The sequence below is a fragment of the Uloborus diversus genome, chromosome 1 (genome assembly GCF_026930045.1).
Source record: "Uloborus diversus isolate 005 chromosome 1, Udiv.v.3.1, whole genome shotgun sequence".
In the NCBI taxonomy this organism is placed as follows: Eukaryota; Metazoa; Arthropoda; class Arachnida; order Araneae; family Uloboridae; genus Uloborus; species Uloborus diversus.
In genome coordinates, this window is record NC_072731.1 from 241,826,760 (window position 1) to 241,843,386 (window position 16,627).

The 16,627-nt window shown below is 33.6% G+C and overlaps 1 protein-coding gene across 1 annotated transcript; it reads right to left on the bottom strand.

The window, feature by feature from the left end:
* Nucleotides 1-3,963: 3,963 nt before the first annotated feature.
* LOC129226188 (uncharacterized) lies at nucleotides 3,964-11,981 on the bottom strand. Its single transcript, XM_054860791.1, has 6 exons — nucleotides 11,827-11,981; nucleotides 10,056-10,120; nucleotides 7,829-7,930; nucleotides 6,029-6,070; nucleotides 5,859-5,894; nucleotides 3,964-4,113 (listed from the first exon to the last, which is right to left on the bottom strand). The coding sequence occupies exons 1-6, from the start codon at nucleotides 11,945-11,947 to the stop codon at nucleotides 4,060-4,062; spliced, it is 420 nt and encodes a 139-aa protein (XP_054716766.1). The 5' UTR covers nucleotides 11,948-11,981; the 3' UTR covers nucleotides 3,964-4,059.
* Between the last annotated feature and the right edge of the window lie 4,646 nt (nucleotides 11,982-16,627).

Sequence of the window (16,627 nt, forward strand, 5' to 3'; positions counted from 1 at the left end):
TCGGTGCTTTAGGTTTTCCTAACCAAATGATCAGAAAGTACCGTACTTAGCAACATTTGTTTCTCGGCTCAAATCCATCTGAGTTTTGGCACCAATGTCAAGAATACTTTAAGGATTATCTAACTAATCAGTACATTATTAAAGGAAAAGATGATGGAATTTAAAGACGAAACAAATTTTATTTTCGTCCAGATAAATTACAACAGGGTAGTTCTGTACACAAAAGATCAGTGCAGTGGACGATCTTTATCTTTGGTGGAAAGAACAAATTAGGCAATATATGAAGTTTAAAAAGTTTTCGTTCAAAAGATCGGAGCGCTAATCGGTCGGAGTTGGCTTCGCTCACTGATCGGCTGGATTACAGTAACGTGGTGGCTTGGCGACTTTGGCTGTAAACAATAGAGTTGTGTGATCATTTGTTTACATTTTAAAGCTACTGTTAATGTAATTTATTGTATATTTTGTTTATTTGGCGAATTATTTCCAATTGCAAAGAGTTGCTTTTCGTTTTTAAAGAGTTTTTAGTCATTTTAGTTGAAGAAAGCGTTTATTTTACATCGTTAGGGGTGGGGGAGGGATGAGTGATTTTCGCTTATTCAGAGAACTGTTTTTACCTTTATCCTTTTTTTTAAACGATATCCTTTCGATTGTTTTATTCTTTTTCATATGGGGATGTTGCAGCCGGATTTCCCGTTTGTTCTAGATGGGTAGCTATTTTTTACACTTAATATCTGAGGACGCTTTTTATCCTTTCAGTATGGCTGATGAAACAAACCATCTAGTAAGCGAGATAAATAGTTAATAAAACAACTGCTCAGTGGACATTAGACAAATCAAGTTGTAAGAAATATATGCATTCTTACACCAAGCAGCTTAAAACATTTTCTTTTTTCAACAAAACGGTTCAAACACTTGATAGTTTATTGATTTTTTTTTAACTTTTCAATTTACAAAGTTTGAACAGAACAACGTCTGTCGGGTCCTCTAGCATTTTTAATATATACTAGCATTCCCGTACCCGGCATTGCTCGGGTAATGGAATTAGCAGGGTTAACAGTGCTTGGTGCACCTAGTTTCGAAAATCCCCTATAATAATTACTTATTACCTATAACTTTTTCTAATTTGGGGAGGATCCCGGGGTCCCTGGACTCCTTATATATATGCCCTTGTCCTTAACCGATCTTTAACTGTTATTAACGATCCTTTTAAAGTATTGATTATCTTTGCAAACACAGGCCATCCACATTTTATTGATATACCTATGTTTAAGCAAGAACTTCTTTGTATACAACATTTTTAGTTTTTTTTTTCTGGTGCTAAAATTATTAAGCTGCTTGATGAACTGACTTTGTAGCAAGCTACATAAAATTGGCCGTGTAAAAAAAAAGGTCTTCTCTTAAATCGGTCCCTGCTACTTTTAATGTCTGTCCTTGTGACTTATTAATGGTTATTGCAAAGCAAACTTTAACAGGAAACTGCACTCTTCTAAATTCAAAAAGATAGGTCCGCCTGTGATGATGTTCTTAAAAACTTCGTTTCTAGTTTTGAAAAATGAAAGCAATAGACAGAAACATTATGATTTGACTTGAGAAAAGCCTCGAAGAACCACGTGAGAAACAAAAACAATATCAAATTTATAGTTCGCTATCGACCAAAAGTTGAGATGAAGTACTGAATAATGATTTGAATGGAGGAAAGCCTTCGAAAATAAGGGATTTGAATTCAATGACAGGTTTTAATTTCGCAGAAATTAAGAGGTTTTAATTAATTTCTCCCGAACTAATTGAGATTTCGAAAAATCCTTTCTTAGTGGTTACTTTCGTAATCATGCGGACATGCCTGCCAAATTTCAAGTCTAAAGCTTCAGCGGTTTCGGCTGTGCGTTGATATATATATATATATGTATATATGTTATCTCAGGACATTGATTTTTATATATTAAGACTAGTGGTACCCGCACGGCTTTGCCCGTAATAGAAAAAATTAAAAGATCTTTTGGTTCGCCTGTATATTTACAAATAATGTATGGTGAATTTTCTCGCCAATTGGCTTGTACCCATGTTACGGTTCCACGTTATGATAATTTCGTAATTTACTCGTCCATCTTATGATATTTTGTTCTTAAAATTGGAATAGAAAAAGAACCACATCGAATTTTCGAAAAATCGCTTCGAGGTGCACACCCCCATGCTACAAACTAACTTTGTGCCAAATTTCATGAAAATCGGCCAACGGTCTAGGCGCTATGCGCGTCACAGAGATCCAGACAGACAGAGAAAATCCGGACAAAGAGACTTTCAGCTTTATTATTTGTGAAGATGAGCTCATTTTTAACACAGAAGTATCCATTATATTTGAACTCATTTCTGAAACAAGTGTATATCAAGAAAAAAAAAAACAGTACAAAAGTACTCATTTTAAAATGCTGCATTTTTAACAGTGTAATACAATCTGCTCTTGATTTTCCTCTTCGTACTTTGGTCGATCGTCCACAGCCACTTCGCGAATTAGCGGGCCAAAGCCCGAAAGGAAGAAAATTTCGGGTTTTGCGGTCGGTAAGTTTTCAGCAATGTTCACCAGTTCACGAATTGGCTGGCCAATTCGCGAACTAGCCGATTTCGGGCTTTGGCCGTAACATATACATTTCCAGTGCAATTTGGTAAATGTAAATTAACTTTTGTATGTTACCATGGTTACGTATAGGACTCCCTTTGATTGTTTCATTACTTTTTTTTTTAATTTTGCTTTAAACATTTTTAAAAATGTAAGGTAAACACACCAGTGGTGGTCACTTATTTGAAAAAATAAGATTCTATGTCTATTTAAAAAGTGCATCAAACGTGCAGGAGTTATTACCTCCAGCACGTTTGAATCCATTGGGAAACCTGGAATCCTATTTTTTCAAATACGAACCTTGAAGTGGCCACTACTGAAGCACGGTTCGTCGTGGGCATGTAAAAAGTAGTAACTGCAAACTTTTCATTTTTATTTATTTATTTTTTATTCATTTAGTTATTTTTATTTATTTATTTATTTTATTTATTTATTTATTTTTTGAATTATACATCTACAGTGCGTTAGGCTTTATTGTACAAGCTTTTGCTTTGTTTGGTTTTCCAAGGAAAACAAAAACGCAGAAAAACGCCTTATTCCGGACATTTCCCTATTGTTAGTATTGTTTCCAACACACATTTCTTCAAATGTCTCGAAAACTCATTTCTGCAGATACATGTAAAACTTTTACCATCCCACGGCAGGATTAAGCACTGGCTACTACTGGTGTATTTACCTTACTTATTTTTGCGATCCAAAGTCTTTCCTTTTATTAAAAAGGATTTAAATCAAAATCTTATAACTTTTAAGAAAAAGTAATCTGCTTTTGTTTTCTTATTATTTTCAGTAATTATTAAAATATTGCTATTACAACGTTCTTTCTATAGTGGTTAATTTTGGGAAAATGTCTTATTCTGCGTTGTAACAAGCAAGGGAAACTTCCTTACCCTTTTAAAATATTTCTAAGACTTTTGCTGGTTTCTGTTATGCTAAATTTTTAACTCTGCCAAAAATGTGAAGATATTTTGAAAAAAAAAAAAAATACTTAACACGTAGTAGACGTTAACTGTAAAAATACAGGCGCGAACTAAATGACCTTTTAATATTCTACTACGGGCAATGCGAGTACGGCTAGCAATGTAATTAACAGCGGCGAAAAATATACAAAGACTAATTTTTATCCATGAACTGGACACAGCGTTCAATCTAAGAAGGAATTGCAAACTTAAAATGGTTTAGTAAAATGTGGGTAAAATTCTAACTTTTAGAATTACGGAATAATCACTCGATTCCAAGAACTTTATCTTATCAGAAATAAACTCAAGTTATTTTTTACTTATTTATATATTTATTTTTTTAATCTGTGCTTGATAAACATGTGAAAAAAATTCGATAAAAAAGAGCAAACAAAAACAAAACAAAATATTTATTTTTCACAACCAACAATCAAGAAAATATTCAAATATCATTGATTTAACTTAAACTCCGCATTTCTAGGTATGTTTTTAATCATCTTCTTCCTCCCCTCCCATGCCTTGAATTACCTCCATGATGCATCCCTATAGTAAGAAAAATATCAACAATGTAGTTAGAGAAGGGTGGAGAATCAAAATACTTGCTTACGCTAATCTCATGCGAAGATCTTAAAATTAATCTTATATAATTAAAAACTGAGCGTATGTATCTATGTACTATGTACCTATGTATGTATGTCCAAGTTACTTCTCCCGAACACCAGTGAACTGACCATCGATCCAAGTATCGAGAGATTCGTATTTTTCCCGTCTTTATGTTTGGCTATTTAATATCATCCTCCGATACTAATTTGCGGAGACATCAATTAAAAACTATTAATTATGATACTTAGATTTTGACATAAAATCCCCATTTTTCGAAATCTTTCCTCTATTTAGATTATTATTCAATGCTCATCTCAACTTTCCGCAACAATGCTTTTATTAAAATTTGTAGCGTGAAGAAAGTCATTGAAAAGAAAGATGTATTGAAATGTTTTCTCGAATATGAAGAAATAAAATTCAGGTGTTTGTTTTGAGGCTTTTCCTGTAATTGGGGGATTGAAAATGTTTCCTTTTTGTTTATTTTTCCGCTATCTATCGCATTTTTTTTTTCCCTCCGAGGTGGATCGTGCGAAGCTGAGAGACGCAGCTAGCAATCTTAATAAAATCTTAAAATTAAGTTTACTACATTGTTCAAACATTACATACTTAAAAATAAGCTCAAAATGAATTTGGAAAGTTAACAGTTTCAAATTGGCTCCTGATCAAAACGCCAACACTTAAGTAAAAATTTTCATTTTTTAATAAGGATCAAAATCTTTAAAATGTCTTTTTTATGTAAAAAAAAAAGCATTTTATAGATAAAATAAAATTTTTAATTTTGAACAAGACACGTTCTTCAAATACATTAACAAAGACGGAATAAAACACATTAGTCTCTGTTCTTTGACTCCGGTAAAGTCAAAATAAAAGACAATCATTGCCAATTCATTATTTTTTTTAACTTGCTTTTAATTTGCTAAAAATTAAAATATTATTTCTCTCGTGTAATTACTAATAGAATGCATTTATACACTCCACCCCTCCCACACACACACGCACACACAAAAAAATCATTGGCAACCGCACATTATTTTTATTAAGAAGTTTGCATTGTGCGAAAACAATTTTTGTAAATTTGGTAGGGTAAAGCTTTATTGTCCTATTTTTACTGCTCTCTGATCTAGGGGGTTTCTTTAAGAAAACAGCAAGTTCAAAGTGTTCTCCTGTATAGTGTTCGTTTTTCACAAGAAGGCACTTGACTCCTCCCTCGTCACGTGGTATCCGATGATTCTATTTCGCTGTTTTCGGCAGAAGGTATATTCGGATCACAGCATTTTGTTGTAACAGCAGCGGTTTTTAAAATGTAAGAATAACTAAAATGACAACAGACAAATGGAGCAAGTAATGTAAAGGAAATTTAAGACTTGTTTGCACATTAAAATGCACGTCCAAGATAAGGCTGTCTGGTTTTCTCCTTTAGAAGCGCGTGGATTGCGTACCGATCACCCCTGCGTAAAATGGACCTCCGCGTTCGGGGGGGGGGCGTAGTGAAATGCCTTCTCGTGAAAACCGGACAATACACCCCTAATAAACAAACTCAATGAGTAGGGAAAAGAAATCAGTGTCGAAGTTCAGCATAGTTCTTACCAACTCTCATAACAGTAAAACTAACAATCTGTAACTTAAAAAATATAAGAACTGAAAATAAAAACAGTAAACAAAAAGTTAGTTCAAAAGACACTTACCATTGGTGCCATCATTGCTTCCTCAATTTCTGCTTTCTGAAAGGAAATGACAAATGAAAAATTAATCAACCTCTGAGTTTTTCCTAGGATAATCAGGCAAAGTACATACTTTAAAAATATTTGAAAAAGAAAAAAATCTCATAAGATGATATTAAAAACAGGATACTTACATCGTCGGCATTTTGCACCTCATTTTCAATACATTTATGGCACTGCAATGGGAAGAAATTTAAAAAAAGAGCCAAGAATAATTACTTTTATAAGAAGTATAGTTTTAAGTCAAAATAAGTGATCAAGAAAAAATAATAAAGTATAGATTGAAGGAATACTTGGAAGACAGCACGAAAGAAAGGCGAAAGTCTTTTTTTTTTCTCTCTTTTTCAGCAATCGCAAATGGCCCCTGCAGGTGCTGCTCCTCTGGTGCTGGTTCTCTACCAGCACCACTGTTTACTGGAATCCGCTACTCCTGAGCGGTTGCGTCAATATCGCACACTCACACATACACGCATACACACGCCTACATACAAACACACCTACACACACCACTACATACAAAATCATCTACACACACACCACAATACACACCACTACATACACACACACCTACATACACACCACTACATACACACCACTACATACACACACAGCTACATGCACATACACACACGCCTACATACACACACGCGTACACGTCTTCCACACAAACACGCATGCACACACACATACACTCGTGATTGTGTAAAACATAATTTGAATTCAAAATGCCAAAAATTCTTTTTTTTTTTTTTTTTTGAAATTCTTAACATTTTTTAAAACACACTTTATTTATTTTATATCTTTATGTTTCCGTTGAGGTTAGTATGGAAACAGTGATTAATTGTTGAGTAGAATCTGTTGCTCTATTTAAACAGGTAATAAAGGAGAACTATCAAAACGAAAAGTTTACTGCTGGAAAAGGATTGACATTTCGCTTTTGTTTCCTGTGCTGTTCACTTATTGCACTTCATTATTAAAGTACTGTTAACCAGTTTCTGTTGAAGTGACATAAAAAAAGGCTTTCTCTGCTTGTTTTAGCTTCAATTATATGTTCATGAATACGTGCATAATGTTAAGTCAACTGCACCAAATGAACTAGTCACGCAACAATTTCCATCAGGAAATATTAAAACACATGTTCAAGAAGTTTTATATATAAAAAAATGTACCCTCCATGTCAATCTTTTGAACATTCCCATTGATTTTTAGGCTCGGGGTCTACAAAAAGGGGGGGGATTGGGGGATGCATAAGTCCCTATGCACCCACAATCAATCTACCCGTTATAAAATATCTTATTTAAAAATACTATTGCTGTAGAACTTCAACTATCCGAATCAATTGGGACTAGAGCCCATTCGGATAATCAAAAATTCGGATAATTGAGTTTTCTGCGAAACAAGGGTCCACTTTAATTAATTATTTATTGTCGATGGCTGAGGATTGATGGAAATGGAATTGAAAAAGTTGATTCCGTGTTCTTTGCAGATGAAGGCTTTTCAATTCATCTCATAGGCTATGTCAGCAATCCGTACGTTAATCATGAAAAGATTTTACATTCGACAAAAGTTCCTTTTATTCTGAGGAAAATCCACCTTGGCCACTACAAACTAAAAGCTACTGACAGTGTCAGTGTACCTCGAAATTGAACATTAAAATGGCGTTTAATTCCGAAAAGTACAATATTGCCAACAAGCTAAATAATTTGTGTTTAAAATTCAAAGAAATTTTCAAATGAAATTTTTACAGTGGTTTGCGTTGCTTTTGGATCACCCGGTAGAACATATTCAGTGCAGATGGATATAAAGAAGGCATGGAATGCATAACGTTTCCATGGATAACCCATTTTTAACTAAATGAACGTCTATATCAAGCCAAACGCGCAAGTTATAGGCAGCTGAGTTATAATCTATGTGGAAAAGGATAAATTTCTCACCTCTACTGCGTTTTCCCCTTCTTGACTGCAGTAATAATTCTTCAATCCTTCTGCGGAAAAGTCTTCAAGGCCTGTGCAACAAGATCTGGCTATCTCCTGGTACTGTAATTGAACGCACAGATTCATATGAAAGACTTTAAAGTAGAAGTGTAAGATTGATGTTTTGTGCTGCTTGTACTCTACTGCTTCATACACTTTAAGTAGGACTTAATTTGCGTAGGAGTTCACAGGAACTTAGCTCCTGCACTTCTCAAGTTTAAACATTTTTACATATATGAGACAGTGAGAAGCAAAGTGAACATTTTCAAGTTTTGAGTAAAACGCGTACACTGAAACCTGTGTAAGTTGACCACTTGCGGTGCACTACTTTAGTGGTCAACTTATAGAGGTTGAATTACATAATATAGATCTAATTATGTGCCCGAAAATAGCGGTCAACTAAGACAGGTAGTCAACTTACAAGGGTGGTCAACTTTACAGGTTTTACTGTATAAAGATTACGTCTTAGGTAGACTCTCATTGAAATTTTTTCTAAATCATGCTGTACAGCAGCACCTACCAGGTCTACTAGTACTATCTCTTGCCCCAAGACAAGGGAGGGGTTCACCTACCATGTGTACTGGTTATCTCCAAATTTTTAATTTTGCCACTTGCATCCCTTTGCTTATCACTACCTCATATGTGACGTGAATGCAGACTATTTATTGAGATCCTTAGCTCAAGTTACACTGACCGTAAGTAAGTCCTTTCTTAAAATTTTGCGGAAACGATTGTTCGTAATTACTTAAAATAAAAAAAAACTTTGATGGTTATTTTTGTTAACTATTTGTATTTATTTCTCGCAGTAAATCATTGAGAGGTATACTTAAAATTACTCAAGATTGCGATTTTTTTTTTTTTTTTTTTGTTTCTAGTTAGACTTTGCTTGGCTGGTAATTTAATTGGGTACGTGAATCCAGAAGCAGATACAACCAGACGGACATGGGGGTCATGACCAACCTAAACCGCCGACAACATTCTCCGCCCACATTTTGTTCAAACACCTAGTGAATAAAATGTTTACGATTTCAGTAGTCTTTTCAATTCATTAATTGTTTCTGAAAGTAAATGTTTGAAACACTACTTCCTTTCATTTCTTATAAAATTAATTTGCAACCTTTATGCTCATATTAGATGCCTTATTCCTAGTCGATCTTTTGGTTTTTATTCACACCCAAAAGGTATGTATCAGAAATTTTTCGTATCCAAAACGATAGGTTCGTTTCAGGGAGGGAGTCATGGTAGTCTATATCTGCTCCTGCATGAACCAGAGTTATTTTGTATTTAATTACCCTTGCACTTTTATTAGCATTAAAAAAATCTATTAAGTGGTTGATGAGTGATCATGATTGGTTACCAGGACAAATTTTTAGCTCGATACAACTAGTAAAAGAGTAGTCACTGTGTCTTGTCAACGTTGATTGCTTTGAAACATGACTCTTTTATTTTAAGCAAGAATGAATTGAGCACTTGTAGAAATTAAAGTCAATGTATTGAATAAAGATCAACTCAATGTCAAAAACTAACTTAGGTATCGGAAATTAAAACAAGGGATACCAGCATTCAAACACTTCCATCAAACTATTTCTAGATGGACAAGTTGTAAAATATCCAATGCGATAGCTGCCAATGATTTTACGTTTTGTTTTTCAAAGTGTCCTGTATAGCTGGATTTTCCTTTATAGAACTACATTCTTCCATATTATTCCACAGCTTAAGATTGCATTATTTAAAGATCTATGCATTGTTCTTGAAAAGCCCCATTCAGATAATAATTGATGTTTCGATAGTAGTACAGGATGTGGTAATAAGAGCTCCCGTATCTGACGAAAATGTAACTACATTTGGCTGTAGAATACCCCTGTCGTTAACAACGACTAATTATCTACTAAAAGCTAATTTTTGATTACTTTGATCTAAAGTTACTAATAAACTTACAGAATATCGTCACCTCAGAGCCATAGTAAGATATCTTAGTGCTATTTCAGAGATTGGATATCTTACTGCTGCTCTGAAGCGACGATATGCATTGTTTTAGCTGTTATGTGAAAATTCATTACTAAGCATATAAAATTTGGAAAATATTAGTATGAAACAAAACTGTTTTGGAGGATAGATTTAAAATTTTGGAAAAGTTATATTTGGGTTCTATGGTTTAATTTTTAAAACATTAAAAAAAAAGCCTTACCCTTTCTGATTCGACAGATTCCATGCACTCCATAATTTTCATTCCATATTCTTCTGTTTCACTCGCTAAAACGACATAACCAGTTTTTGTAGCAAATTAATTTTCCAAATTGTTACACAATTTTTCAAAAAAAAAACTGTAAATTTTTTTTTCTTTGTACTGATGATAAAAAGAGAGCAATTGTTAGCTATCGAATATTCGTTGGTTTAGACAAAAATAGAAAAATATTACGGAAGTAAATAAATTCATTGAAAGAGTATTTTGATAAATATTTTAAGAGTTTTTTCCCTGGGAAAATTCTTTTTCTTTTTTTTTTTTTCTCTCTTTTTGTGATGGGGGAAAAAGTTACATGGCTATATAGAAAAAAAAACAGGTCTTTGTGTACTTTGTTCAACTAGCACTTGAAGATGGACTAAAATCATTCGCTATGGTGTTCTTCATTGAATTAGGAAAACTTATTGCTGATACTGAAGTTGCAGTCAGCAATGGACATCCAGCGACTAACTTTCTTTCAAGTTCATGTTGTTCAGATGTAATTATTGTTATGAATTTAATTCTATATTGAATTCTATTTAGTTTTTAGGCTCCGACAGACATACATTTTCCATTTTTCTTCTTCCCTTGTTTTTTTTTTTTTTTTAGATATTTTTGTGAGATAATAAGCCTCTTTTCATGCTTGTGCTTCTTTATTTATTTCTATTTATGTTTTAATTATAAACCTTTTTTACGAAAAAAAGTGGTTAATTATAAGGTAATTGTTTTAATAGTAAGCAGAAGACAATAGCCCATTTTTCTTCATATTATTCATTTATTTTTAAGTTTTGCATTTATTAATTTATTTATTTATTTTTTTTTTCTTTTGTTGGACGAAGAGACAGGCCGACAGACATACATTTTCAATTTTTTTTTCTTTTTTGAGACATTTTTGAGAAATAATAAGCTTTTTTTCATGTTTGCACTTCTTTATGTATTTTTATTTATATTTTATTTTTTAACTTTTCTTACAAAAAAGTGCGTTAAAAACAAGGGAAATGTATCAATAGTAAGCAGAAATCAAGAGCACATTTTTCTTAATTTTAGTTATTCATTTTTCAAATTTTGCTTTTATTAATTTACTTATGTTTTTTATCTATTTATTTATTTTATTTTATTTATTAATTTTTTTTTTTTTTTTTTTGGTTGTCGAAGAGACAGACCAACAGACATACATTTTACACTTCCCTTGTTTTTTGAGATATTTTTGCTAGATAATAAACCTGTTTTCATGCTTATACTTCTTTATTTATTTTAATTTGTACTTTATTTTTTAACCCTTCTAACAGAAAAAGAGCGCTGAAAACAAGGTAAATGTATCAATTGTAAGCAAAACGAAAAGACAGGGTAAGAAATGAACGTGAACACTTTCAAATTTGTCCCTTTAAAAAAAAAAAGCCGCACATCATCAAATTGAATAAAACCTTTGTGTTGAAAAGTAAAAAAGAAATAATTTAACTGCTTAAAATTGCAGATTACTGCATAAACGTGTTTGTGGTTTCAAAGAACCCCTTTTGCAATGCAAAATATCTGAGATCATGGATGAAAAGACATCCGACAAAAGCTGAAATTCGACAACTTTTTTCGGATACTTTTTCCGCCATAAGCTCCCTTATTTTGCATTGAAGAGGGAGTGACTAGTAACTTGCGTAGACAGTAATCTGCAAATTTGTGCAATTAAACTTTGTTATTTCTTACTCTACTTACAACATAGCACAGTTTTAAAAATTCCACTTACAGCAGACCATCATAAACATCATCGCCAAAGCCACATCTTTTTCTTCTTCAGATTCTTCACCGGCTAGGGCGTATGGGACAGAAGCAGCGAGTACAAAGCAGAGAAAGAGGCCGAGGATCATGATGGAAGTTTCTCGTGTCCGGATGCCGGTTGATTGACTGGAGCAACTTTGGATTCGGCCATATTTATGCTACTTCTTCAAGAGGAAACCGCTCTAAAATAACTGAGAGCGTGACATGATAAGCATATAGCTGCATGATTTTAAAATGTTGCATGCGAAAGTTATTGAATGCAACAATATATCTGAATGAGATGGAATAACTTTCGTGCGTTTTTGAATTAGAATATAGGTGGTGTTTTTTGCTTCATAAGGAAGTAATTTTGTGGGTGAACTTCATCCGATATTTGAATAAACTTTATTTTCGTTTTTAGGGATAAATATTTCCTACTTCATCAAGGTCATGTGATGCAGTGAGAAGCAAAGGGATGTAAGTGGCAAAATTAAAAATTTGGAGATAACCAGTACGCACGGTAGGTGAACCTCTCCTCTGTCTTGGGGCAAGAGATGGTACTAGTAGCCATGGTAGTTGCTGCTATACAGCATGATTTAGAAAAAAATTGCAATGAAAGCCTACCTAAGATGTTATTTTTAAACGCGTTTTACTCAACACTTGAAAATGTCCACTTACATTCCTTTGCTTCTTATTGCGTCACGTGTGTACAAAAGTTTTGCAAGCTAATTGGGTTTTCCAGGTAAGTTTGTAGAAGGTATTTTATCGACATTTTTAAGAGATTTTTAAAATCAATTTTAATGTAGTTAGTAGAACGTCACAAAATCCGAATTAGTTTATGCTATGGCAGGGACCGATTGGTGCCCCAGAAGGCGCCAACCTTGACTCTCAAAGGGTGCAAAAAAATATTTAAAAAAGAAACAAACAAACAAAGGCGCACGGGGTTGAGGGGGAAAATCGTACAAGTTTGAGCGTACAAAAAAAAAAAAAAAAAGACGGTCAGGATCGAGGACCCCCCCCCCCCCCAAAAAAAAAAAAGTCGCACAGGTTTTAAAAGAGCCAAAACAAAAAAAAAAAAAAAAAAGAGAAAAATCGAAGGAGCACATACTTGAAGACGCAAAAAGTAAAGAAATAAAAGGCACACAGTTTTGTAGGAGCAAAAAGAAACAAAAGAGCACAGGTTAGAGGGCTCAAATAAAATAAAATGAAAAACAAAAGAAGTTCGAAGAAGCGGGAAAAGAAAAAAAACAGAAGGCGCACAGGTTAGAGGGCGCAAGCAAAATAAAGTGAAAAACAAAAGAAGTTCGAAGGGGCGGGAAAAGAAAAAAAAAAACAGAAGGCGTACAGGTTTGAGGGCACAAAAAACCAAGACCCACAGGTTCAAAGATGCAAAAAAATAAAAGAAAAACAAAGAGTTGCACGGGTTTGAGGACGCGAAAAAAAAATGAAAAAAAAACGAAGGCGCACATAGGACGTTCGAGGGCGCACAGGTGGGAGGATGCTTCGGCTCGCGGGTCGAACTACCTATAGCCAGTGCGCTCCTGGATATAAGCAGTTCGGATTTTCGAAAATAACAAAGAAAATTCCGGTTTAGAGAACAGTATGATTGTAATCAGGTTTTAAACTGCCTAAAAAAGTGTCACTCTTCCCTTTCACTTTGCTATAAAACTGTAGTTACTCCTAAAATTTTGCTGAAAATGGATGTAGTGTATGCACAAAACTTCTTTATACACTAAATCTACACAGGCGCAGTCTGTCCCTGGAATTGTGAATTAGATTCAGACATTTTACACTGTTAAAAAAAACCTGAAAGTTCAGGTAGTTTTCTGACTGATTTTAACAGAATTTTTCTGTAATGCTTCAAAACGTATTTTTTCCTTACAACAACGTAAACATCCCGACGAAAACGGAATTTTTCCATTTCTAGGGTTGCCGCTGTGCTGTACTTTGCTCTGATTAGTCTTCAAGTCATGATAAACATCCCTTATTGATAGTGCTTATTAATCGCACTGTTACATTTTGCTAATTAAAAGCATATTTAGAATAACAACTCTGATGCTGTAGACAAAATAGATAGCTTGCTATTTCATGTCTGGAGAGTAATATACTCGTTATGTCGAAATTGTTTATACGCCTTTGAGCTTTGTAGGTTTGGAAAAATGTTCGCGCCATTTTTAGACTGGCAGATGCGTTTTGATCGCCCTGATGATTTGATGTGGGTTTTACTGAGTCAGTATTAGAATATTATTGCGGTGTATTATTTTGCTCAATACTTCGAACAATTCTATTCGTTAGTCATATTGTGTGTTCTAGCGGTGAGAAAAGTTTTAGGATCCCGTGTTATCCATTTAAAATAAAGGCTATTGGATTACTTGTATCCAGATGCAATGGAGACACTTAAATTTAGCACCGCTGGTCACATGTAAGTATTGTTGAATATCTTTGTACATGTTAAAATACAAATGTATTTTTCTTGTTAATATGCATTTGATAGAATTTCGATGGTAGCTGATTTAGAATTTATAGAACTATTATAAAGTTACTGTTTTTGCTCTAACGCGTTGTATTCTTGAAAATCATTAAAACGTTAAATGCCAACATTTCGTATCAACCGGAGATTATCGTAGTGTGCGAGCAAGATAGAAAAAAAATCACTCAGTTTTTTTTTTTGGACAGATTGAATGTATAGTCCAGGATCTGAAGGGGGTTGAGCATACATGGAAAGGCTGACGCAATATTATTTCTGATTATTGTTACAGGCACGATGGTGATTATGAAACCACATGTCGTCGCCCCCCTGGGTGGTCGACAACCCCGGGGGAGGGGGGAAAGCAGTGGGGGAACCGTTTTCTGAAACACTCATAACTCGCGAACTATTTGAGATAAAACACTGAAAAAAGTGGCAATCGATGCAACAAAACAATTGCTTTATAAAAGCTAAATATAATTATGGACCTATCTTTGTTGGTTTCTGAGTAAAATTCCATTTTTCGCAAACAAGCAAAATTTTTGAATAAAATGCGCAAAACAAACTTTTTGACCAAAATAAATTCCGAATCAAAATTGTTTGATTTTTTTTTTCAAATAATGTCCAAAATATCATTATTCAGTTTGTTAAAATCATTTAAGTTCTGCTAACGCGTTGAAAAACAAAATGACAGTAGCAAGCTCGAACACGATTTGCATTATAGTTCAGGATCTGAAGGGGTATTTTTAACATGCATGGAAGACTTGACGCAAAACTATTTCTGATTAATGTCACAGGCACTATAGTGAATATGAAGCCACATGTATTCGCCCCCCTGGATGGTCGACAACCCCGGGGAGGGGGGAAAGCAGTGGGGGGAGCCGTTTGCTAAAACACTCATAACTCGCGAACTATTTGAAATAAAACACTGAAAAAAGTGGCAAAAGATGCAACAGAACAAGGGCTTGAAAAACCTAAATATGTTTATGGTCTTATCTTCGTTGGTTTTTAATTAAAATTCCTTTTTTAGCAGCCATGCAAAAATTTTGAATAAAAACAAAAAGCTTTTTTGTCGAAGATAAGTTCTTTTTTAAAATTATTTAACCGTTTAGGGAATCAATAAAACCTGAAATTTCATTATTCAGTTTGTTTAAAACTACTTAATTATTACCAACGTTAGCGTTAAAAAGCGAAATAGAAAATGCAAGCACTTGCGTAAGTTAGCGCATTGAACAAAACGGCAGTATGCTAAGGAGAAAAAAATAGCCTTATTATCCTTATGACGAACTATTCATTCTTCAGTTTACAAACTTATTCTAATTGCAAAGTATTTAACTATGACTTTAATTTTGTTATATACTGCTTTAAATTTGAGAGGAACTAGTGAACCAGGCCCAGAGTAGTTTCAATTCAAATATAATTTTAATTTATTTCTATTAATTTGTGTTTTCAATTTGCACAAAAGAATATTGCGGGTATTGCGGGTACTGTTTTGCGGATATTGCTTTTTATAATTTACTCAACAAAGAACAATGAAACAAGAAATAATATGTACTAAATCAATACAAAAAATGTGAAGCTTGAGCTTTTATGAAAACGAATATAAATATAAAATTATACACTAGAGTTCTAAGAAAACTAATTAAATAAAATTAGTAAAATAATGCGCATTAAAAAATAATTGTAGAATATCAATATGCATACATAAAGCATTAATATATCAGAAATTCTGAAAGCTGGATCATACTCTTTTTTGTTGACTTGTAATTGTTCTATTGAATCGTTCTCTTCCGAGTATTTTGTAGTTTATGGATTTTTGCTTTAGTCTTAAAAGCACAGTATTTACAGCAAGATGAATTATTAATAAAACAATTACAAGATTATTTACAGCTTTTGCCTGCGCAGGGTGGAATTAAACTATCTGGTAACACTGGTTGCATCATAAGGTGTGGGGCTTTATTGATTTATTTTCATTCAAGTGAAACCCAAACTTGGTTACATCTAAAGGCACTGCTAAGGTACAGGGGAATTGATTCAATAGTACAGTATTGAGCAATACTTCTTAGCATATGTTGGAAAGAATTGCAGGAGCATGGTAAAGAGCTGATATTATATTTATTTGTGATGGAAATGACAAGAAATTATTGTAATGTACTTTCCGGAACTTCTGGTTTTCAAGTTATGAAAACGACAGTGAGATGTACCGATCGTGTTTAAGGTCCACTCGTGTAGTTTGACAGTTGACGAGAAAATTTTATTATTTTTTATTTGGAGACCTGCAAAATCTTTGCTACATTTGAAAGTAGTGTTTGGGACATTATGG